General features: G+C 29.1%; 1 protein-coding gene across 6 annotated transcripts in view; it reads right to left on the bottom strand.

The window, feature by feature from the left end:
* Positions 1-27,251, bottom strand: part of LOC107454933 (prestin) — a 79,533-nt gene that overhangs the window by 35,293 nt on the left and 16,989 nt on the right. For 4 of the 6 annotated variants that reach the window (XM_016072288.4, XM_016072289.3, XM_016072287.3 and 1 more), the window contains exon 2: positions 22,754-22,875. In XM_016072288.4, coding sequence (XP_015927774.2) covers positions 22,754-22,808 — 55 coding nt within the window. In that variant the 5' untranslated portion in view covers positions 22,809-22,875. Of the gene's footprint in view, positions 1-1,187; positions 1,626-22,753; positions 22,876-24,848; positions 24,942-27,251 lie in introns of those variants that run through there. The other 2 variants (XM_071178066.1, XM_016072290.4) reach the window with 2 other exon arrangements.

Here is a 27,251-nt window from a genome sequence, read left to right as displayed (position 1 = left end):
AGGAATTTATAACTCTCTTTTTTCTTTCTTTTCCTTCCTTTTTTTTCTCTATACTTAACCTTTGTTTTTATCTTTCCACAAATTTCTTATCACTCAAACTCAATTTTATGAACACATGTTTGCCTCTTAGAATTTAAAACAATTAATATTTAAACAACACTTTTAATATCTTTACATAACAAAAATTAGCATTTAAAATTGAATAAAATCAAACATCTAAAGACTTCAATATATGTTTCGCATTATAGTATGAAATATATATTTTAAATAATCAAACTTTGGTCAAAAAAAATACATTGTTTTTCTCAAAAAATTTAAAACAAATGCTCTTAAAATATATATATATATNTTTTTTTTTTTTTTTTCATTTTTGCTGTTGTAACAAAACAGTAAAACAATTATACATTTATGAAGAAAAAAAATTTTTCTTCTTCTTTTTCTTATGTGCATTTCTCTTGACAATTATCAAAAACCAAAAAATGCAACCATTCTTTTTGTTGTAACAGAATATTATCAAGAATTATCAAAATAATAAACTGAGTGCTTTGGGTATTTAGAAAGCTGTTTTTTCTTTAAGGAATTTATAACTCGCTTTTTTCTTTCTTTTCCTTCTTTTTTTTTTCTCTATTCTTTACCTTTTTTTTATCTTTTCACAAATTTCTTATCACTCAAACTCAATTTTATGAACGAATGTTAGCCTTTAGGAGTTATAAAATAATTAATACTCAAACAACACTTTTAATATCTTTACGTAACAAAAATAATCATTAAAAATTAAATGAAATCAAACATCTATGGACTTCAATATATATTTCGCATTATAGTATGAAATATATATTTTAATTAATCAAAATTTTGTCAAAAAAATACATTGTTTTTCTCAAAAAATTTAAAACAAATGTTCTTAAAATATATATAAAATTTTTTTTAAATAATTTCTCATACACTATGATATTTTCCCCTTAAAATCATGTAATACATTTTAAAAATGTGTTTTACTTATTTTTCGATCGTTTGCTTAATTTTCTTTCATTTTATTAGTTGTTATATTTAAATCTCAACTTGTTTCCTTAACATGAATTAAAACATTTTTTAAATTTATTTCAACAAATTATTAGCAATATTAAAAACAAAGCAACAATACCTGAAACCAAAATTTACCAACAAATATTTTTAAAAAAACTTACTTTCTACGGGAGAGGACATTTTGTGAGCCATCCACAAAAAAAATCAATACCTTTCAATATAATTTTAAAAAAAAAAAAAATTTCACCAAGGTTTAGAACTTTTTGAAAACCAGAGCCAAGAAGAGGAGATCATGACCGCGGAATTCGCCAAGTGGGATCGAAATAGAAGCGAAACAAAAGCTACTGAAGCGCGCGCCCGCAATTATTAAAGATAACTTCTTGTCACAGAAGTATATTTCGAAATTGAACTTGATCTGCTCTGTTGAGGACGCAAATGGGATATTTATTGCAAAGTGACGTCACGATACGCTACGATAGGGACCATATACTCGATTCAAATGGTGCTGCAATAATTTGCATCGTTCTCACCTAACAGACGAGATAACGTTAGAACTCACATGTGAGACATATTTTAACATATTATTAGGCAGATTTATTTTTTCGCGTGCTATGCTTGAAACAGTTATCGTCTGATGGAACTGGTGCATTCTTTGTTGTTTTAGATAAGATATATGTTCTAGGATAGTACTCTATATAGTTTGATTTCAAGGTCACTTTCACAAGGCTTTTTTCGAACGATAAATTGGGGAAGTTAATAAACTCAAACGGATAAATTTGAAGAAAAAACTTGGATATTTAAAATAGATTTTTTTTAAAAAACTATAAACGATTAGCCGACTAAATTCGTATTTTGCTTTGCGGTTGGGAGTATAAAATATATCTGATCCTTGTCCCACTTTCCGCTTATTACACTTTCACCAAATAACTCCTTATTGCGCTTCCGAGAGTAATAATTTAGCAATAAAATGGCAAACTAGTATACACTCAATTATTTTCTTATTAATTACTAAAGTTGCGTCAAGCGTATTAGTTATTAGAAAATGCGCAAATATAAAAAGGGAAATAATTGGTTTGAAAGCAGAATTTCCCCTTCCTCCCCCCTCAAAAAATTTAACTACTTGGAATATGGAGTAATACAGTTAAACCCCTTTATAGTGAACCCTCAAGGGACCGAAATTTCGGTTCACTATAACCGGGAGTTCGCTATATAGAGTTCCCTGCAAACTATTTTAACTAATTTTAATAATCGGTCTATGTATTTTATGTAGAAATTTCAAAAGTACAAAAAAATGAAGGAAAAAAAGTCAGTCGAAGACAGAAAAATAGTTCATAATAACCAATTTCCTCTCTTGGTTCACTATATCCACAAAATATAGTATTATATATGTATAGCAAGGCAGGGGAGCGAACATTTCGTTTCCTTCATGTTCACTATAGCGGGGTTTGACTGTATTTTCACATACATTCTAATTAGTCAAAAGGAGTAAGAGCTGATTGTAATAAGCCTAAAAAGTATCAGACTGAATAGAAAATACTTGTGCAATTAGTTTGGCTGTTAATATTTGGTTCGGATGAAATTTCTATCAACATTTTTTTTGTAAATAATATTCAAACTACTTATTTAGGAGAGAAATTACTTTTCCTTTTAAAAGGTATTTGTTTACAATTTATTTTGAAAACGTCTTATCATTCTCCTGTAACCTTCCGTTGCATGATGATTATCATTTTAAAATGATACGAGTGCAGAACCTTTATCATTGATTATTGCCGATGAATTGTTTTTTTTTTCCAGTGACCTTCAATTTTAGGTGACAGGCTCTACATTTTTACACAGAAAATTGTTTTTGGGTCACCAAAAAACTGAATTAAATCAAGGCGCCCTAGATTTTACTTCAAGTTAAACAAAAACGCAATGCGTCTAAGTGTTAAAAAAAATATCAACGATAGTAATGGCCTTTAAATTATTCAGATAAGAGATAATACTGGAAAGAATAGAATATTCAGACATGATTAAAATTTCTTTATTATTATTATCAGAAAATGTGTGTGTGTAACATAAATGTGCCTTTTACATTCACGTGCCTTTTATAAAAAATAACCTGCAAGAACATCATTTTATTGAATTTAGTTATAAAGTTTCCGTATTTAAAATATATTGTCGATTACATTTTTACTTCGGAAATAGCTCAAAAGGCACGTATAAAAAAATGGACACAGTTTAAAAAGTGCATTTCATAGATTGCATATAACTCAAAATGCGCGTTTAAGAAAACTGATATTGCTTTAAATGAGCGTTAGATAAAATGAAATTAGTTCAAAAGGGGCGTTTTAAAGAAAAAATAGACGTATCTTGAAATGTGTTTTTGATGAAATGTATGTAGTTTAAAAGGAGGGTTTAAGACATGGCTTGAAATGGGTATTTTGATAAAGTGGATGTAGTTTAAAATATGCGTTAAGAACGTATATAGCTTGAAATAAAAATGGATATAATTCGAAAGTCGTGCTTAAGAAGAAGAAAAACATAGCTTGATATCACTTTTTTTTTTTTTTAAATGGACATAGCTCAAAACGCATGCAGAATAAATGGACATAGGTCAGTCTGAAAAAAAGGACAAAATGCGTTTTTAAGGAAATACACATTAACTGAAATTGAGTCAATGAGTTGAATGCCAAACAAAGCATAAATTGCAGTGCTTCAATGTTAAAGAAGGAACCCAAATTAACTCCTGAAAAAGGTGCATGCTAAGTTGCTAATTTAATATGAAAAATTAGCTTAGTTTTTAAAACAATTCGAATAACAGTAATTCACTGGTTCTTTTAACCCTTTGACGCAGAATTTTTACTGAACATATTCTTTATACGTTTTTCATTATTTTGCATATTAATTTAAGTCGCAATAAGTGTAAAATATTATATTTAGCATTTTAATAATTTATGGCTATAAAATACAGTATGAAATACCGGTGTCTGTTTTTGCGTTAAAGGTAAAAATCTTCCAAACACGTCTCACTTCTAAACAATAATTTTTCGAATTTGTACTTATTTAGATCTAAGCGAAACATTTATCGCTAAAATTTTTTAATTTGCAAAATCAATTATTGATACATTTTTTGGATGAAAAAGAAATTTTCCTGCTACTTTTTTATGGATTTTATATTTTAGTACAAATATAATTCCGATAATCTAACAGAATTTTTTAAGTAACTATGGATTATTTTTTATAATTACGAATATTTTTTTGCTAGTAATTAGAGAGAGAGGGAAAAAAATGCGTATATGCAAAAGAGACACCGTTGTCCCATCTGGCAAGAGTTAAAATACCTTTACTTTAATAGTTGTTTAATAAACAGAATTAAATGCTACTTCTAGTTTCAAAAAGTATATTTTGAGCTACATTCATTTTTTCTAAAGCGCATTTCAAGCTATATGTCCTTTATATACAGAGTTAAGACTCGGGTAGAACCAAAATAATTAGTTACTATAGTAACGTTTAAAACAACAATCATCAACAATAACGTTTGAAAAGATAAAAACATACCAACACTATCTTTGAACGTAAACATTAATTTAATATTTTAAAGTGTTTTTTAGACCAACTCTTATAGTGAGGAATTTAATTAGAAGCCATTAAGAACAATCATGTATACTTATCATAACATAGCCATGAAAAGCACATAAGCAAAAGAAATCGATTGGAGTTTTCTTTTGTTAAACAAATACTAGGCTGTTTTTTTAGGAGAAAATTAGGGGGAAAAATTGCTTGCTACCATAGTGATTTACTAAGCAAAATAGTGCTTTAAAAATGCTATTTGTATTCCCTATTACAAAATGGATAATAATGCTTTTTGTTTTAATTTGCTTTTTGTTACTTTTTTTTTGTTCACATTATTTTTCCTTTAACCCCAAAAAAAAGAAAGAAAGAAAAAGGTAGGATTTATATTTCTATAAACATTACCTTTTAAGACTAAATAATAATTTATACAGATATTTCTTTTTATGTGCCAATGTAAACTCAGGTACTTCTCTATCTATTGACAACTCTATAGTTATTTTTGATTTCGTTAAGTAGTCTTAAGTAGTTTTGAAAAATTAGCTGTGCGCTAAGTATTTATTTTGACCCATTTTGTTAGGTTGTTTCATGTAGTTTGGAACAGTTAGCTATGCGCAAAAGTATTTACATTGAAATAATTTTGTATTTTGATAGAAATCCAAACTTATTATGAAGTAATTATTTAGATAAATTTTTGATCCTTTTTGAACAAAAACGATGTCATGGCGTCGCATATTGTAATACCAATTATTGGTGACGGAGCTTGACTTTTTCGAGCAATAGCATATACATACAATACTAAGTTATGGCTCGATAGGTGTGTGATTGAGTCGTGATGGGTCAGGGGATAGGGAGAGAACCGGGTTCGAATTCCAGCGATGGCTAGTCGATACAAATTCCGCATACGACTTGCACGGACTACAATGCTAACGCAAAATATCCTCAGTGGTAGATGGATCAGGGTTAGAGTTTCTTGCGGTCAGTTTAACTGTGAGAGGTTTTCGTGGTTTCCCTCTCCATGTAACGCANCAATGCTAATGAAGTGAGTGAATAAGACTAATTGAAAAAGGAGTGATATAACTGCTCTCATCGTCACTAGTGGCCTGAAATAAGTCGTGCTGCATTTTTTTATTAGCCTGAAATATCTGGATTCGTTTCAATAAGTCTGAAAAGTACTGAAGATTCTCAATAAGTTTTTAATCCATTCTTTCAAATAACATGTTTTTCCACTCATTCTGGTAAAAGAATTCAGCTTTTTAAATGTAAATATTTTATCCACATGATTTCTCTCCCTTCAGAACGATATTTCTATAAATATATATAAATCAATATTTATTAATAATAAACATAAGCGTGTAAATGTTTATATAAGTAACAGCGTTTTTAAAAAGTGCTTACTTTCGATTCTAAAAAGTGCTTGATTTTCCCTTTTCGAGATTTCTTTTACATGTCGATTTATATATATATATATATTGAAAAAAAAAGATAGGTGTGTGAGGAAGTAGTACAGCTCGTAATGGAGCATTCGGATGAGTTTTCTTTCTTATCTCATGGGGCAGAGATGGAAATAATGTTAATGCATCCGTTGTCCACTATGCTGAAAAGTCCCGAACTCATATTTACGGTGGTTTGTGTGGTTGAATGGCAGGCGGACAGATTTTAAATTATTATTAAAATTTGATGCATAATGAACATTGGAAATATCGCTGGCATTTTTAAAAATAGTTAAAGTTGAAATAATACTTACGCGCGATCAAAGAATTGAAAAATTAGAATATTTAAACACAGTTGTGCTGTGCATTGGGCTTGGCTACCATTAAAGATTTTATGTTGTACACGTTAATTTTGAAAGATGGTTGCCAAAGACGACGACAAGTTAAAAATACAGTTGAATTAATTATAATACAGAAACAAAAAAATTAAATTATATTTCTACGCTAATAAATATCATTTATTTAAATTATTACAAAATTAGCATTAAAATTCCTCTTAAAGTATAAAAAACTCATGCTAACAAAAATAGATTTATACTTTTATAATTCTGCATATTTTGATCTAAGTTTAGGACAGTTAATAAAATTAATTAGACGTAGTTAAATGCAATAATGATCATAAACAATGTCATGCATATTTTTAAAAACATCTATTAACACATAACACGGTTACATTTCAAAATTCACATTTCAAAAATGAAACAGTTTTTAAATCATTCTAAGACGAAACAGACAGCAATAGAACATAAATTAGATAGTTACATGACGTTCGCTCCACCAGGAAAATAAAATTACTTAAAGAAAATAAGCGTGTATTTTACTTATTAGGCGTGTCGTAGATAGTAAAGATAGCTCACTAATTGACAAAAATTTGGACATCTATTAAAGAAAAGAAAAACTCTCCTCATAGTATGCGGTAAAAACTTTACGACCTTAAGCGTTGTGTTTTAGCGGGATAGGGAGAAAAAGTGAGAAGTATAGGGAAAAACTTACAGCACAGTCACTTGAGGTATTTTTTCTGTTCTTTTTTTCCCTCTTTCTTTTATACCCTCAATCTAATACAACCATCGGATAGATAGTTTAGAAGCGATGAGGGTTTGGTGTACTTTTTGTTAATGATCTCATAACTTCTCACTCTTGTACCTATGTACGCATCGTTGTATTGGCAAGTGAGTTTTTTTTTCCTGCTTAATAGAATGAGACAAAACACGAGTCAAAAAAACTTTTGTCACAAAAGTTGTTTATAATCTATGCATCTCGTGACGCCAAAATTGTATTACACGTAAAGATATGCTTACAATTCATATTTTAACCCCTTCGGAATTACGATGCGATTGCGCGATTCTCCCTTCACGACTTACGGTATTTCATATGAAACGAGGTTTTTTACTCTAGCGGCCCTAGATCACGTGAGCGTAATCTCAAACCGGTGCCTTCATATTACATCTCGTATTAGTACGCATACGTAAACTTCAGTACAAATACTCTGGTAGAGTATTTGTACTGAAGGTTACCGTGGTGGCTCAGGGGATATAGCGTTCGCCTCCCAATGAGGTGAACCGGGTTCGAATCCCAGCGATGGCTGGTCTATACGAATTCCGTCGCCGGCTCGCACCGACCACAGTGGTGACGCAAAATATTCTCAGTGGTAGACGGATCATGGGTTAGAGTCCTCTTGCAGTCAGGCTAACAGTAGAAGGCTTCGGTGGTTTTCTTCCCTATGTAACGAAAAATCGGGCTAGTTCCATCAAAAAGTCCTTCACAAAGGTAAATTTCTCCAAATACTTGATCCAGGAGTTCCCTTGTCTTCTGGATTGGGTGTAAAATTACAAGTCTACGTAGTTGAACATTAGTAGTCGTAAACCCAAAAATTGGGCAGGCTGTTCAGCGATGGTTATTTAAAAAAAAAATAAAAAAATAAAAAAAAACATTCCGTAACGTACGGGTTTGGGGAGGTGCTTCTTTCTATTTCAATTTTAAAAAAAAACTCGTAAGTTAATTTGTAAGTTCAAGTTCTAAGTTCAAATTTTGGACCTAAACGAAACATTACTAAAACAAATGAAAATCGTAGTGCGTAACGAAATTTTATTTATAACCGAAAAACTACCTTTGATAAGTTATTGTCATTTTGTTCATTATTCATTGTTGACTATCTATTAAAGTGAAATAGTTGTTCTTTTTTAACAATCTCTTACTGCGAGTTTAAATTTCGATTGCGTTTTAAGAAGAGCTTTCAATTTATACACAAATAATTGATAAATATTGCGGAAAATAATTTCATTTGCTCTTTATTGTTCTTTGCATTTCATTTCATAGAAATGATTACAATACCAAATGCCATTATCCCGATGGTACGCATTAATAAAATGTTAAAAACTTGTTTATTTTTATTGATAAAAAGTGTATCGTGATTTTATGTTTTTTTATTTGATTGATTTGATACAGCTAAAAAAAATATTAAATAAAAATCAATTAATTAGCTTTTAAAAGTTATGTTAGAACAGAATATTTCGAAAATTTTCGTGCACACATAATGAAATAATTATGCAACTTTAATAATATACAATATGTAAAAGATATATTTAATTTAATTCCCGTTATTTCCCGTTAATTCGAGTGAGTCTAATTAAATGATCAATCTAAAAATACACTTTTTTACTCTTTATAAATATGAGTATTTCGCTGGAATTATTCAATTAATTTATATTAAATTTTGGAAAGATTTATTAATTACATAAAAGTAATTCGTTTATCGTAAATTAAAATGCATTTAACTTTAAATGCAAGTAAATTAAAATGCATTTTCATTAATAGTTTAAAGTTAAATATGAGGTTTACATATAGTTATTTTCCCTGTGAGATAGATAAAGATTTTTCATTTAGCCATTAACCTCCATCATCATCATTGGCTCGACAGCCCAGGGTGGGGCCTTCTCAAGAAGTTTTGTCCAGGCTAACCTTTTTCCTGCTGGTGTTTTCCAGTTTTTAAGACCAAAAGGTGTTTTTGTAGGCCATCTATCCATCTCAAATTCAGCCCGCCTCTTTTTCGTGTGCCAACTGGTACCATTGAAAACTCTTATTGTGGTACGGTCTTCGTTCATTCTGATAACGTTGCCTGCCCATTTTATTCTTTGTCATTTAATAAAGCTTATAATGTCAGGTTCATTGTATGAGTGATAAAGTTCTAGATTGGTTGTTCTAAGCCACACGCCATTTTTTGGAATTGTTCCAAAAATACTTCTCAAGACACCCAACATAACCTCATCCGTGCAAGATAGGGTCATGGTTTCACAAGCCTATGTAAAAATTGATCATAAAAGAGATTTATATAATAAAACTTTTTTTTTCTTCTGTGATTAGATTTTTCTACTCTAGATTTTATGTATTTTCGAATTCCATTAAAACATTTATTGGCTATAGTAATTCTCCTTTGTATTTCCACTGTAATATTGCTCCTGCTGTTGATTACAGAACGCAAGTAAACGAAATTGTCAACAGCCTCAAATATATATGCCATTAATCTCCACATAACATAAAAATACCTGTATTCAAGTGTTGATTTTATTAATACTATTATTATTTTGTATGCAAAGTTTTGTAATGAGAAGGTGACCTAAGATTTTTCATTCAAAAATTAAAATCGGTAAAACTTATAGTGGATGTACCAGAGATATGTTGAGAAACTTCCGAATATTCTAGACACACACCCTTTTATATGTACGACTCTACCTATTTTACAAGTACTTATCTGAAAAGCAATTTCTGTGGCTTGCTGTTGTCTTCAGAGTTATCTTTTCTCTATAGGAATCACCTTACCACACCCCCAGAAGGTTAGAAGCCTCTTTCTTTCTTTTTTTTTCTTTCTTTCTTTAAGAATTTTTTCTTATCTCAAAATCATAAAACGGAAGTTTTATAATCATCCCTGAAAATACCAAAAGATAGTCTTTATCATTACACCTTCTCTTTAAAAAAAAAAGGAGCGATAAACCTTTTCTTTTGCATGTTTGCGAAGATACTACTCCGTTAGAGTTTACAACATTATCCATAAAAAAAAAGAGAAAGATAAACTGTACGGAAATTGATTAAATATCACTGGACTGCATATCAGTGTTTAAAATTAAAAAACTATTGACTCGATCAGGATACTAATCAATATTAGGGATGTTAAATACCTCCTAAAGTAACTATAAAAAGAAAGAAAAATCCGTTGTCTCCAAAATACTTGGATATGAGATCCTTTGAAGTACTTTATCTTGTCCAATCTATCATGTACTTTCTTTGAGTTTTGGGGGTATTCCTATCATAACATTTTAAAACAGATCAGTAATTAAAATTTTAACCATAGTGATTTTTTATGATTTAAAACAGTGCTTTCTACAGAAGAGCTCCCAGAAGTAAGCAAGAACAATAAATAATAATAAATTGCGACTTTATGAAATGATAATTTTTAAAAAGTTGTCGCACTAATTCAGAGTTTTTTAATTGGTCTTCATAAATCAAGAAAAAAATGGAAATAAAAAAAAAACTTGCTACGGTTTAAAAACTTGTTGTTCAAACATTTCTGCGTATCATAAAGTGCAAACTACGTAATTCAGTCTGTAAGTTGCAAAAGCAGGATACTCGAGAAAGGAGTTTAAAATCAAAAAAAAGTTGCGATCGCCTTATTACAATCACTGGTTACCCATTGGCCATTGGTCATTCTGGATGGACTCTGTTAAACGCCACATTTCAAATCATTGGTTGCATTTTTTACATATTTCGCCATTTTTATTAATTGGTGGATTTGGTGGATTGGAAAAAAATTTAATTGCAAATTACACACATTTTTAGATAATTTTATACTATGCAATTATAAATAATAAAATGCAAAATTTAAACAAAGTTGGACGAATAGTTCTTGAGAAATGAAAGTTTAATAACACGGGTTTTATATCAATTTTCTGTTTCTAGCAAACTGGTTACAGCGAAAGAAGTTTGACGCTTTTTTTAGATTGTTGCAAAAATATAATTTTTAATTTAAAAGTGTGAAGAGCTTATGCGAGTTAAAAATAAATTATGAAGATCATGTTAACTGAAATTTCATTAAATTTAAAAAAATAATCTTAAAAATAAATTGAAATACTAATAAGATGTTAACCATTGAAAACCATTTTGTTTAAAAGGTTGGTAGAATGCTTATAAGATCATAACATGTTTCGAAATAACAACTTTTAAATGCTTTCAACATGACAGATGACCTAAACTTTCATTCAAAAATAAAAATAACAAATTTTAAATTCTTTACATTTGCGTTTGGACAATAAGTGGCTTTAAAACTGATGCTTATTCGTAGCAAATTATTTTACTTTCAAAATATTTATATGTACAATGCACTAAAAAAAAAAAAAAAAANAAAAAAAAAAAAAAAAAAAAGAAGAAGAAGAAAAAGAAATGAAAAACGAACTACCCTGAATAACTATTGATTGGACTTTCACATACTGGGAACTCAATCTTAATGGTTCGAGGGGTGACCTTACCTTAAACATGCTAATAAATTAGGGCAAACTATAATTCTGTTNTTGAAAACCATTTTGTTTAAAAGGTTGGTAGAATGCTTATAAGATCATAACATGTTTCGAAATAACAACTTTTAAATGCTTTCAACATGACAGATGACCTAAACTTTCATTCAAAAATAAAAATAACAAATTTTAAATTTTTTATATTTGCGTTCGGACAATAAGTGGCTTCAAAACTGATGCTTATTCGTAGCTATTTATTTTACTTTCAAAATATTTATATGTACAATGCGTAAAGAAAAAATTTGAAAAAGAAAAGAAAAACGAACTACCCTGAATAACTATTGATTTATTGATTGGATTTTCACGTACTGGGAACTCAATCTTAATGGTTCGAGGGGGTGACCTTACCTTAAACATGCTAATAAATTAGGGCAAACTATAATTCTGTTTTTTTTTTCAGAACAGTTTACATAATGCTGTAATAGTTGGCTTTAAAATAATACTTAATAATACCCAATAATAATTACTTGATAATTAAATTTTCAACTTTTCAGATTTAGTATAATGCTATAATACTAGGCTTTGAAACTTATATTTATTAGTTTCTTTTTTTTACTTCAGAGATTGAATACAATGTTGGTAAAATACAGTAATAATTTGTTTTTTGGAGTTGATTTTTTAATCTGATAAAATAATATTATTTGTATTTTGAAATCAAATGCAATTTGATAAGAATTCTATTTCTAAGGTCTGTGATCAAAGATTAGATGATTTAAAATTTGTATTGTTTTTATTTATGAATTAATATCTGCTTTTTATCTGAGTTATATAAGAATGCTAGCTGAATACCCGTCTTCGGTACGATAAAAAAAAAGTACACTGATTGACAATTTCTAAGGAACATTTACATTTTTCTGAATAATTAATAAATGACAATTGATTGAAAAAAGGAAATTAAGAACATAATTAATGGAATCAATGTACATTTATTATAATGCAAAATAGAGCAAATATTGTCCCCCAACTTTTGTATATAGTTACACGTGATTGGCTCGAGGTTCATTTTTATATTGACTTATTTTTAAATCTCCTAATATAAGAGGGGTCCTTGATTGTGAAGTATTACCAAGTCGTAGTGGTTATACTTGAAAATAATTACTGCATTACTTCATTTCGGAAAGCTCTAGAAATCTGTACTCTAGATCCTTACCTTGCAAAATCTTCAATTTTGATAGCTTCCAAAATTGAAGGAAAACATTTTTAATTTCTAGTGCATTTGTCACCACCTAAACCCACAAATACGATTCGCTTCAATTTGTTGATTTTTTATACCCTCTGAAACTATACTAACCAATGGCACGGATATTTTTATAATCATTTAAACAATTTTACACCATACAATTACACTACAATTTAACATTCATGGAACTGAAATTAGTTTTTAGCTGTCCTGCTAATTATCTTGCTGAATTGGTCATTTAATTATCAATTATATCAATCGATCAAATATTTTAAAAAAATAAAAATTGTTATTTGCTGATAAAAGAATATCATTATTGTTATGAATTTGTTAGTCTGCACTTGAGCCGATGTATTTTGAACTGCAATTTTTTTTCTTCTTTTTTTCTTAATAAGTCCTAATTGAGTATCGTTACAATAATAACCATCGATTAATAATTATTAAACATGCCGGTAAAAGTGAACTTGAAAGCTTTCATTTTTCTTTATTTGTTGTCCATTTCTATTATGTTTCCAATTCATAACATTGAATTTACTAAAACATAAAAAAAAATTTCAAGTGTTTAACTTATTAAAACTCACTTCATTTACATTAATAAATACATATTTTACGTTTTTTTTCAACCCTGATTGCAAAAACTAACCTCAATCACAATTTTTCCTATGAATTGGTTTTTTTAAAATTATTTCAAATTAATATTTTTTTTTTTTAAATTCTTGACTTTTTGTCTTTTATAGAAATACGCTTAAATAGCAGAATAAACATTTGAAAATCTTAATTTGCCGAACCTATTTCGATTTTGCTTACCTAAATAGTAAACCAAAGATAAATAATTATTAAAAACGGTTCCAATCAAAATTATTTTTGATTAAATTAGTTTATAAGCTAGTAAATCTGTCATATTTTAAAATACTTATTAAATCCTGTAGAAAAATCTTTCCTATGGGATGCAGCGCATGAACCGATTGCCAGAGATAGAAGGCTTTATTGTCGCATGAATTTATACGAATGCTTTTCTACGAATAATATGCGATTTTCATAACTGCTGTGAGTTTGCAACAAATATATATGACTGTCATATCAAGTTTAGCCTATCTTAAGTCTGCGCTGTCTACGATTCTTTTGAAAATGGTGCAAAACGTCAATTATGGAGAAAAGTTTTGTGGAAATGAAAAGCGTTTGTGTTCTAATTTTTTAATATTTAAAAGCTTACTCAAATGCTGCATTTCATGGGCTCATAAAAATTTGCAAAAATGTCACCAAATTGGCAATTTTTAAAAAAGTTTAATAACTTTTAAAATATTTAGATTATTTGTCTGTTCTAACAAGATCATTTCACTTACACCATAATTTCACCGACACAATAATGTTAATGACAACTCATTTTTGTATTTCATCATAAAGATTAATTCAATTTTTATTATATTTTCTGTTAAACTTAATGCATTTTTCAAGTTTTTTTACTTTGAGAACATTTAGTGTGTATTATTTTGCGGTAGCCATAAATATGTAATTAAATAACTTACTCAATAATTAAATTATTACCGAAACCTGCTAGAAAAGCAATGATTAAGTAATAGTACGCCAAAGATTTTCTAAGTTTGAAGTGAAGTATATGTAAATTTTAATATTTGATTTTTCATAATTTTTTTTAGAAATTAATGAAAAAATATTTATTTAAGTTGGATATGAAAAAAAAATTAATAAGCAAGTATTTTATTGTAAGGAATTTTGCTGGCAATTAATTTGGTTTAAGAATGATACATGTGAAATCCTGCTAGATGTGGTCCTAAATATAATTTCATAGTCTTACGGAGTTTATTGTTTACTTTTTTTAGTTTTACGTTAATCAATTAAAATTTCGCCATTACAATAACATATTTCTGATCCACCGGTTGAGAAACAATTGTTGTTGTTGTCATAGACCATTAAGGCATAGGGGGGAGCGATTGTTTTTGTCTTCCTGTGACGCCATCTATAGCGTTCACACTAACTTAAATTGACAAGATAAATTATTTTAATTATATTTATTTAATTAAATTTATTAAATAAATATAATTAAAATAATTTATTATTATAATTATTTTAATCTAATTATATTATTTAATTATGTTTATTTAATTAATTATTTTAATTTTATTATATTTAGAACCATTGCCAATGGATCGGATAAAGAATTTCCAAACGAACTACCCGTAAGCTATAAGAACTAATATTTCCAAGTAAAATATTTGTTTTTTAAAAAATAAAAAATTCCCAAATTTTTCTACAAGAACTTTTAAGTAAAAACTTTTGAATTAATATCCGAATTGAATTAATTTCCAAATGTTTCATAAACAAAAATTGAAACAAAATTTAAAGTTGACTGATGTTTTATTTCAAACTTTGGAAATTTTTACAGCGGATACTTAGTAAATACTTACCCAGGTCTCAGCAATAACCAAATTTTGAGCAAATAAGTATTTACTAATAACTTATTTATTGATGCATATGAAATGAAAAAAAGAAGGGAAAAAATTGAACAATTAATAAAGAAAATTTAGCAAAAAATATAAATCAAAATTTATCATGTCGGTGTAATGACTATGTCGCTAAAAAAAATGTGTAATCGAAATGATCGTGTCGGCGAAGTGATCATGTCGGTGAAAGGATTGTATTGGTGAAAGGATCGTGTCGGTGAAATGAACTACAGATGAAAGGACAGTGTCGGTGAAATGAACTGTCGGCAACGATATTATGTTGGTGAAATAATCATGTCGGAGATGTGATCTGTCGGAGAAATGATTGTCGGCAATATGAACACGAACTTTTGAATCAACATGGTGGATAAGTATAGTTTGTCTATAGAACTACTAACTTCTAAGTATAGTAAGAAATCCCCGAACCATTCGTCTGGACCCGTGGCGGTGACTATGGTAACGAGGTATAACTATTTCAAGTAGGGGTGTGGGGTCATTGTTTAGATCAAATTTTGGCTCAGGTCGGAGTGAGAAAGGGAATATTTTTCTTCGATTTATTGTGTTAATCCTAGAATAAAGAGAAGCTACCCTCCCTGCAATGCGCTATTCCTGTTTCCGTAGCAGGAGACAGTCTCAGACTTTGTGGCGGGGGGAGTTATTACTGTAGACAAACTATAGCTTCTTAGAAAACAGATATGTGTGTCACTCTATATTGTATCATTTGAAATAGTTTTCTAAGAAAGCTCCAAAAATTTCGTAAATACTGTCATGCCAAATTTATTCCTTATTATTTTATTTGGAAGATAAAAAAAATGGACATTTTAGTCTACAAACTTCTTTCAATTCGTTCCTCAACAAACTGCTTTACTAATATCTCAATTTGCCTCAAAACAAACTTTTATTGTCTCTTTTTAGTGAAAAAGCGTTATCCGTAAATGTTTATGGGCCGCATAAACATACAATACGCACAATCAAAATCATCATTTTTGAAAAATAGTGTTATTGTTTAAGTCGCGTTTATAGTTGACGCGATTTGTTCTGAATGAATTTAGAACTTATTATATGGATATGCAGTTTATTTACGAACGGTTTATACAGTAATTTGTCATTTTTTAAATAAATCCTTCATGTGTATTAGCTGATTTTTTTTTATAGAATTTTATTCGGTTCAGTTAAATCAAAAGCATTGGTATTTAATTAATTTTGTACTTTAAGTTATACGTGACATTAGAATCAAGTTTTAGTAAAGTTTTGTGTACGATTAAAATATATTTAATTTTTCTTATCTACAAAAAAGATTCAATCTGGTTTGTTTGAATACTATTTTAGTTCTTATGATTTTTTGTGATCTATTATATCTAGCCGAAGGAAAAAGTAACATAAATATACCAAATTCGCGCAGGAATTACTTAAAAAAATGTCCTTAGAAAAAATATGATTTGAATATAATATTTTTCCACATTGTTGTAGATTCTATTTGCATTTAATAATGCTATATTGTGCTTTCTCTTTTTTTTTCTTTCGGAACTTCTTGTTCCGCTTTACCGCCAGTGTGCCTTTACCAATTTTTATTTTAAAAAAACGCCAGTATTGAATTTATAATGCTACATTCATCATTATAATTTCCATGACTGTCAAAAAGTAAAACAAATACCGACGGCATTGTTTTAAACTTGTGAAACATGTATATCTTTTGGCAGATCGTCATATTATAAATGAAAAATCCATTTTTCATGTGTTTTACAAATGTACTTTACGTCACCGGTACGCCATGTACAAGGTTAGGTAACCGAAGTATCACTCGCCAGTCATGCCAATTTTTTTAATAGTTTTTTTTTTAATTTTTTTATTTTTAGGTTGGGAAACCATGTATAAAATTTATTTGGTCCATTTTGATGTAATTATTGCATTACAATTTATCAAACACAAACTTTTACCTTAAACGCGTAACAATGTTGTATTCCTCGAGCAGACGAAGAGCTATTTGGCTTTAAAAGGCTGTTTTAATTTTAAAATTTTCTCTTTTGTCAGTGACCTTAATATTTTGGAAGGCTAAAACTGAAAGAACAATTTGAAAATTACAATTCATGTTCTACTGTTTTGAGTTTCAAATTCCAAAGTTCTTGCGCAACATTGTATTTTACAAATATTTTTTTAATACTAATTTGTCTCTTGAATTGAGCAGCAGCAACTCAAGAAGAAAAATACTTCTGAAATTATATGGTTGGGCCTAATCACTTGGTTGTGCTTGGCGTGTTAACGATGACACGTTGTTTACAATCCCGCTGAATTAATTTTCGAATGAAATTTAAGTCGATACCTGCAATTGACGTCACGTTTAACGTCGCATGTAGGTTTCGAATTTGAACTTTAACTAGAAATCGTTTGCGTGTATTTTTTTTTTTAAAGTCTTGAACGTGATTCCACAACCGTTGGAGCATATTCGGCTATACTTCTGAAATTCCTTACAAAATATTTTCACTTACATTTTCAATTAGTTTTTAGTCGTACAACCAAAGCGAAATAGATTAAAAAACTTTATAAAAATAATTTTATGACCAAAATTACTAAAAAATAAAACCAGCTTAATTTGCGAGCAGCACATCATTTTCCTTCCTTGTTAGTTATCTTCGAACAAATAACTACAAGCGAATAAAAAAAATATACGTTATTGCTGCTGAGATTATTTTGCACGTCATAGTACCCAATCAGGTTATGAATGAAAATTTTATTTAAAAAAGAAAAATCTGTTTTTACGGCAAAATGCTGAGGGCGACGCTTTCGGTGTTGTCATATGTCACACTCTAATAGCGTTCTTTAATAATATTGTTTGTGTTTACCTCTTATGACGTAGATTAAGACATAAAGGAAATATTAAATAGATTTATATGAAAAATATTTTGCCCATCAATCTATCATAATGATTTTCTTGATTTCTACTTTTCACATTATCCAGTGATAAGCTAAACCAGTGTAGTCAATACGAAGTGTTCCAACAAGAGCAGAAAATTTTTATTTCAAATAAAATATATCTTCTTATCATTAACTATAAACATTTGTATTTAATTTTTAAAGCATATAATTAATTTTAATTTCATCAATTTTTTGGTTTTAAATCAGTTTTAATATTACGAATTATGTATGATTTGCTGTTTAGAGCAAAATCAACGGTTCCCACCAGTCACTGGGTGACTATAGTTTGTCTAAAGTAAGAACTCCCCTAACCATTCGTCTGAACCCGTGGTGGCGGTGACTATGGTAACGAGGTATAACTATTCCAAGTAGGGGTGCGGGGTTATTGTTTAGGACATCGGGTTGGCGAGCGAAAGGAAATCTTTTTCTTTGGTTTATTGTGTTAGTCCTAGAGTGAAGAGAAGCTACCCTCCCTGAAATGCGCTATTCCTGTTTCCATAGCAACAGACGGCTTCAGTCTTTGTGACTCAGTTTTTGTTCTTACGGTAGGCAAACTATAATTATAACGCGTGATTGTCTGATAATGATAACATAAATGAATAAAATGAAAATCATAGCAATAATAAATTAAAATATAAAATTGTCTGCCAATCGCCACTTTTTTTCCTCGAAATTATGCGCTTTATTATTTTTTTTCTTTATTGTGAATATTTTGTAATAATCTGAAAATAACTTTATTTCACACTTGTTTCTTAAAAGTTTTCTTCCCTTTAAAGACGAACCTTATAATATTAACCATTATTGGAGAAATAATGGAATGGAAATGCCACGTTTCAATTTCACTAATAAAATAAACGCTAAAAATGCCGCAAGTGGGATAGGAAATACCATAAGGGTAGAGCAAGCAGCAATTTAGCTGGGGTTCCATCATTCCAGAACTGTAGAAGGTCCAGCAACAATGGAAAAAAAAATTCTTTTTCAATTAGAATTTTTTTTTCTTTTAAAGAAATTTTTTTGTGACTGTTTTCTATTTCAACCATTAAACATTTCTTCTATTTCAACATAGATGCAATAACCTAAGCTTGGATCCATAAGGTAGTTGTTCTCCCCAGATTCAATCATATTCTATTCACGTAATTCTATATTTATCTATTCATATGATTCTATTATATATCTATTCATATGACTCTATTATATATCTATTCCATACCTATCAAATTTTAATCCTTTCGAGGAGGATTTTTCCCAGTGGTAGTAAAATAGAATTTAATTTACAATTTTATACAGAAACATACGCTGTATTTTGAAAATGCTTATGCGGACTATCACGGCAGTATTACATATTAATGTATATGCTTAATTTTTTTAAAAATAATGGTGACCAAAAAGATTATAAATTAAGTTTATAAATACAGGGAATATGCAGAAACATACATTTTACTACCACTTTAAATATAGAAATAAAATTTTAACCCAAATGCGTAAAAGTTTGCAGATATACTATTCATATAATTCCATTATATATCTATATCTATTTATATAATTGTTTAAAAAAATAAAAGGAACTTTTGAATATTTTTACATGATTTTTTTAGCTAGCAATAAAAAAAATTATATATATAANTATATTTATATATATATAACTTACTCCTAAAATCCCCTCATTGATAAAAATTCAATGATTAAATTCGGAATTAAAATTAAAAAAAATTTAAGTAGTTCATTTTCAGTAATCAAATTTAAAGAAAAAGAAAAAAAATCGTATTGTCAATTCTTATATATTATGTAAAAACTTATCTAGATTGTAAGTGCATCACTTTTCTAGGGGCCCCTTAAAATATTTCAAGGGCCTTGCCAAAGGCAAATTACTTTACAAATTGAAGCTAAGTGTTTCGTAATCATGACGTCAATTCTCAACAAATTTCAAAATTACCGTAGCATTGCTGTATTCTCAAAATCCATTGTAAGTTTTTCTTAAAACTGGTAAGAATCGGCAATCAAGTAAGCTCTAAAATCCTTACTTTATGCAATCTCCTTTCATTATTAGCAAATTGAGTTTATTGAGATTGATTTTAATTGCTTGCTACTGGAATTGTAATAAGGAAATTTAAATTGAAATATCCTATCAGAAGAAACACAATTTATCTAAAATGTACTAACTAATTCAGCTAACTAAAATGGAACAATTATTATTATTCTCCCGTTCGTTGAATGGAATAACTTCCTCGTTATTTTCCCACGGTCAAGAAGAGAAAACAAAAAACGAAAATTACGGAGAATCATTCATAAGAAAAAACGAGAACTACATAAATATTTCGAAATTGCATAACAAGTTGTTATTTTTACTTCTGATCGAAACACCAGTCTCATATATTAATTAATAGTAACTTCCAGGAGAATAATAAAAAATATTTTCATTACGCGTCGCAAAATTGCGACGCGTAGCAAACAATATTACGTATGTCATTGCACCATATCGCACTGTTATCCTTACATTACAGAAATGACAACTACAAAACTGCCTTTAAAACATTATTTGTATCATTTTTAATTAAATAAGTAGATAAATTATTGTGATTGATTGCATCATAGCTAGAGCTGACGATATCGGAATTTCGATATAGCGATGTATCGTCAANGTAAGCCTCATGCTATACTTTGTGGTGCATGAGGAGTTTTAAGTCGTTTAAATTAAATAAAAAAACATTATTTGTATCATTTTTAATTAAATAAGTAAATAAAAATATTGTGATTGATTGCATCATAGCTAGAGCTGACGATATCGGAATTTCGATATAGCGATGTATCGTCAAGATGTATACCAAAAAAAAAAAAAGATTAGGAAGCATTGATGAAAGTAACAAGATGCTTATGCGTATTATGCTGTTATCTAAATTTCAAAAATTAGTAAAGTATCTATCTGGAAACAATACAAACAGTTTCGTGTAAATATGCCCCTTTTAAAATACGGTTGGCATATCTCGATATTTTTCTTAATCCTTTATTCCCTAGTTACATCGAAAAATTAGACGTTACTATGAAACTTTAAATTTTCAACCTTATTAACCTTATAACACACGAATCTCAACACTGCATTCGTTAAGATTGGTAAAACTTAAGATTTGAAAGTGGAATAAAGAAATAAAGTCTCGCGATTCATATTACATTGTTTATTTTCTTTGATTATGATCGATGGTATTTAAGAGTAAAATTAATAAAAAAAAGTAATAGAATACTTTATTGATTTTTTCGATTTCGTGTTCGATTATAATACTTTTTATAAAAAAAGGAAGAAGAAAAACACCTGTTTGTCTTCAGGTATTGTTAATAAAAAAAAACAATTATTTACTTTTGAGATTTAAAATTAAGGGCTATAAATAACGGTAATCATTAAAATACAGACGCAACGCCAAATCGGGTAATCAGTACAAAAGTGAAAATAAAATTTAAAAAAATGGAAAAAAAAATCTGACAATTACTAAAACGGTACAAATAATTAAAAAAAATTTAAAAAATCCAAAACGGACATAACAAACAGTGGAAACAATAATAGGAAACAGTACAAATATGTGATGATGACAGTACAAATAAATTGAACCCGAAGAAATAAAATAGTAAAAAATAAATTCGTTAAATGAACATTCATTTCAGTATAGAATGATATACATATGTTAAGTCTAAAACATTGCTCATAGTTAGTAACGGCAGTGGCACTTGATATTTAAAAAAACATTGATGTCTGGCATACCTGGCAAATGTATACCGGTCAGTGGCACTGATCCTTAAAAAACATCAGTGTAGGGTATACCGGGCAAATGTACACCGGGCAGTGGCACTTATCTAGACCTATTACATATTTCGGACATCTACCAAAGCGACTCTGTGATTGTCGACATTCACCGGAAGTCAACAACCACCAATTTCGATCGTTCACAGTAACATACATAACATAAGAAGGCAATGGTCTAAAATCATTACTGATTGCTCACAGTACCTTCTCATTGGACAGAAAATCACATGGTGTGATTACTAATTAAGCAAAGAAGATCCAGATACATTTGGTTGCCATCACCACAAAATAGCGTTTATAAAAGTATATATTTGCAAATTATTTATTTATTCCTCAACCACATTTTTCTGTAATATTTATTCCTTGTCAATTCTAAATGCTTTTTCCTGTTAACAGTAAATATTTTTATTTCTTTCCAAAACTAAAATTTTAGAGATTTAAGTGGTGTTTGTTCAATTTATTATGTAGCGTAATTCTATAATATTACCAAAACCTTTTACTTTTCATTTTGTGCTAAAATATAGTTACAGTTTCATAATTATTTAACGACAATTAAGGTGATTAAATTTTTTTAATAAATTTTATGTGTTTATTCTACTAAATCTATGAAACCAAATCAGTAGAATTTTGGTAGTTAGGTACTTTATTTACGTCGCCCTAGAGCTACACAATGGGCTATTCGCGACGGTCTGTTTATCGTAAAGGGGTCTATTAATGTGATTGTTGAGCGAAACCCACTAGTATGATATGAAAAATAAAAATCATGAAAAAGTACTTACTTAATCTTCTGCCTAATTTTCTGACGAGAGGAAGCCACGTATTTGTCCAAGACATCGCCGTTTTGGAAATGTTTCAATCTTCGAATGTGTCCAATACCAGTTTAAGAGATCGAAAATCAAACCTAATATAATTAAAAAAAAACAAGCACTTTTAGAAGCGAAAAGATTTTAAAATAACATTTAATTACGAGTACGTCTAAATTCTGTGAAAACAAAAAAGTACGCATACATAAAGATAAAGATGAAATATATAACTTAAAAGTGATAAAAGCGTAAAATGGAACACAATGTAAAGGAAGTTGTACATGTGTTCAGAAGATTAAAATACTCATATATAAAATGTATAGTGTGACAAAAAATATGATGGATACACTTAGAGTTCAATTTTTTTTTTCATTTCAAATTAAAATTATAAATTAAGTTATAAATACAAACGGAAATCTAAACAGACAATTATTATGATACATATTAAAAAAAATCGAAATCGGATAATCATTAAAGTACACATAAAAATTTCCAAATAAATGAGCACGGTGCAAGAAAAACGAATTGTAAAGTTATAATGGCATTGCAAATAAAATAAAAAATAAAAATCGGGTAATCATAGCGGTATAAAGCAAAAATACAAATTGGACGTTAATAATGGTTCAAAATATCAGCATCAGACAGGCTTTATCGGACATATTTTTAAAAAAATCCAAATCAGATAATTATTATTAGTTATGTCATCCCCCGGTCATCCCGGGTAAATAAATCGGACAATTATAATGATACAGTATAAAAATTTCAAATGGATAATCATTACGGTAAAAATAAAATAAGAACTCATGTCGTGCAATTATTTCTTAACGGAGGGTGTGAATTGTTTGAAAATTGATATTGCAACAAATTGATAAATACTTGGTGTTCAACATCTTTATTCTTTTCAATATGAAATATAAAAACAAAAGTACGGCTTTGCCGTGAATCGTTTATTTGTATTTACTCACGTTGTTTGTACGTCATTCTGCTATTAATAACGTGTCTACGATATTGTTTTCAGTCATTTGAATATTGACATATTTTTCTGAATTTTTAATCTGTCTTCAAAACTATTTGTTTGCGGAAAGAAGCCTCAAGGCGTTTATTCGGGAGGGGAGATGTGCGATCAATGTTGATGATGCTCGAAATTACAACCGTTTAAAGTTAAATGTGTAGATTTTTATGAATTTTGAACTTCGAGAAATAAAACAGTTCATTTACTTTTTGCAGGGAAATTTTTTTTTTACTACTGTTAATGTAATATATAATTTTTAAGGTTTTGAAATCTTAGAATGCAGCTCCCAGTTTTAAACATACATTCGAGAATCACAATCTTACACTCATTTTATACGACCTTCTGCGTGATGAAAAATCTTAAGCTTTCAGAGATACTTTATTTTATTTTATAACTGGTGTTGAACAGCCGTACGAATTTTTTGGGTTTACGACTACCAATATTCAATTCCGTAGCCTTGTAATTTTGAGCCCAATTCAGAAGACGAAGGGAACTCCTGACTCAAGTATTAGGAAAAATTTGCCTTCGTGGAAGACTTTTCTATGAAACTAACCCGCATTTGCGTTACACGGTGAGGAAAACTACGAAAAACTTCTTACGGCTATCCCGAAGACAAGGGGACTCTAACCCATGTTCAGTCTACCATATTTAACGTCATCAGTCTATATTTTACGTCTGTGTCAGCGAGCCGGGTGCGGAATTCGTATCATCGCTGGAATTCGAACCCAGTTCACCACATTGGAAGGCAAACGCTCTATCCCCTGAGCCACCACGACTCTGATGAAATTTAATTATTGTAAATAATGTGCGACTTGCATTTGAATTTAATGTATTTAATAGTAATAACGTTTTATTAACTTCTTTATTTTCGACTGCCTTTTCGATGCGAGTCAAAAAAAGACTTAAATACTAGTCTTATTGGATTAACTTGGGAGTTTTTCAATTGATTTGAAAGCGTTAAAACGTTATGAACCCTATAAAAACACCTATAAACATTGTTTCTTTTATATTTTTTCTCCTAGATCTAAAGCAAAAAATCTAATTGAGCAACAAACTCACATTCATTGAAGACTTTTTGATGAAACTACGTTACACGAAGAAGAAAACCACAAAAACTTTCTACCATCATCCCGCAATATGCAAAAAATTCATGTAACCTATAAATATTTAAAATATCCCGTTAAAATATTCTTTGGTATTACGTTTATGATTAACTTGATATGTTTTAGCGTATGCGCTAATGCAAAAAACATGAAAAATAAGTTTTAATTCAATGATTAACCAACTTCAAGCAACTAACACGTTTAAAAGAATAATTCTCAAAATGAAGATTATTCAAAAACACTCACCGGTCCAAGATACAACATCGTGTTGTATTTTGGAGAGAAAAAAATCTGAAACGACTGACAGAATTTGTACAAGGGAATTATATTAACTGACAAATGGTCCAAAAACATTTGAAATTACTATTTTCTGCATCAAAAATAAAAAGATCAAAATAAGTCCAAGGCACAACACTCAACCCGAGATATTTTTGAGAGCTCAAAAATATTTATTATGGACTGTGATTATGGAGTACCGTAAGTAAGTTGTAAGGGTTTTTGTTTGCTTGCTACTTCGTTACATTTTTTATAATAAATTAAGAAGTTAGTCTTCGCATCTTTTACTCAACTTTGTACAGTGCGCAAAAAATTTTATTAATTGAATTTTAAGCATACGACTTTTTTAAAATTTGATTTCTCAGGAACTATTCGACCGATTTCTCTCAAATTATGTATTTTGCCATTTAAAATCGCATTCCTTAAAATGATGTAAAAATAGTATACCTTACAATTAAAAGTTTTTTCGACAAAATAAATATCTATTAAGAGTTATATTTTGCATGGAATTATCTTTGGATAAACCAATTTCATAATTGCGTAAAAAAAAAATTCACAGTAAGGGATCTCAAATTTGGACCTCTTTCCTAACCAAAATAATGGAACTAAATTTCCCAGATTGCTTTGGGGGTCATAAAACCGAATTTTTGGGACAAAAATGAATGTTTATTCAGAGAAAGTGTTGTGTTGTGTTTGATTTCGTAACTTGAAATTTCGTCTGCACTAATTAATCAGTATATTTGAGATTGAACGTAAATATCGAATCATTAGATCAAAAGTTATTCGAGGTGATCCGTTTGTTTTTTTACTAACTGTACCTCGGGAAAGATAGTATAGCAACACGATCTTTTCATTTTTATCATCAGCTGATACAACTCTCCTAAATAATATGTTGATAAGAGATATACGATGATAAAGTAATGTGTAAGTTTAATTTNAATTTCGTCTGCACTAATTGAGTTTGATTAGGTCACTCCCTCGAGGCATTAAGATTGAACGTAAATATCGAATCATTAGATCAAAAGTTATTCGAGGTGATCCGTTTGTTTTTTTACTAACTGTACCTCGGGAAAGATAGTATAGCAACACGATCTTTTCATTTTTATCATCAGCTGATACAACTCTCCTAAATAATGTGTTGATAAGAGATATACGATGATAAAGTAATGTGTAAGTTTAATTTATAACAATTTTAAAGGGGGGACCAACCCGTGTTTCAATAGTGACGTGATAGTGTAAAAAATTGCTCAAGCTCTCCTTAAAAGAAAGAGTTTCTCTTAAATCAAAAGATAAAGACTGTTATAAGCATTAATTTCTTAATCTTTTTTTCGCTTTTACTGAGTTAATATGCTTTTAAACTTAAGCAAATAGGTAAATTGCCTCTTAAACGACTTAAAGTTATAAAAATAATAAGTACAATCACAATTGTCAGCGGCATTTTGAAATGGTTTTATTCTATATCTATTATTTCACAATTTATGTGGTAAGATTAGTCGAGCATTAAGTATTTAGCAATTATATTTTTCCCTTTTGTCCGCCATTTTCATTATTGGATTATTTGATAGAGAAACCCGGATGCTTTGTAGAAAAGTAATCAGATGAATTGCTCGAAATTTCTAAGATAATATAGAAAAAACTCTTTAAAATTTTATAATCATACTCGTTAAGATAAAATTTGAAAGATAACTTGATCTTAAGGTCTTTGAAAATTAAGTCAGAAATCGGTAAAATTTATTCTAACTAACGACCTTTAGTTCGAGAACATGATAATGATGAAGCAGAAATATATTACAACATAGAGCCACATTAAAAGTGAAATTTTAACATCAAACTGTTCCTCAGTATTGTTTCCAGGTACATATTTCCAAGTATCTGGATGGCAACAGAATAAAAATGTCTTATTGCTTACATAAAAAGCGCGAATTTCACTAAAATCGATTCCAGAGCAATTTGGAAATATGGCTTTTCATTATATTCTCCTTAAATTTTATAAAAGAGGATTTGATATTATCATAATATATCGGGGGGAAAATGTATCGTTGTTTGGTCTTATAAAAAGATGCAATTCCGACGCATACAACAA

The sequence above is a fragment of the Parasteatoda tepidariorum genome, chromosome 2, assembly GCF_043381705.1.
Source record: "Parasteatoda tepidariorum isolate YZ-2023 chromosome 2, CAS_Ptep_4.0, whole genome shotgun sequence".
Classification (NCBI taxonomy): domain Eukaryota; kingdom Metazoa; phylum Arthropoda; class Arachnida; order Araneae; family Theridiidae; genus Parasteatoda; species Parasteatoda tepidariorum.
Note: the sequence above shows the minus strand (reverse complement) of the source record. Positions and strands in the feature narration are given on the sequence as shown.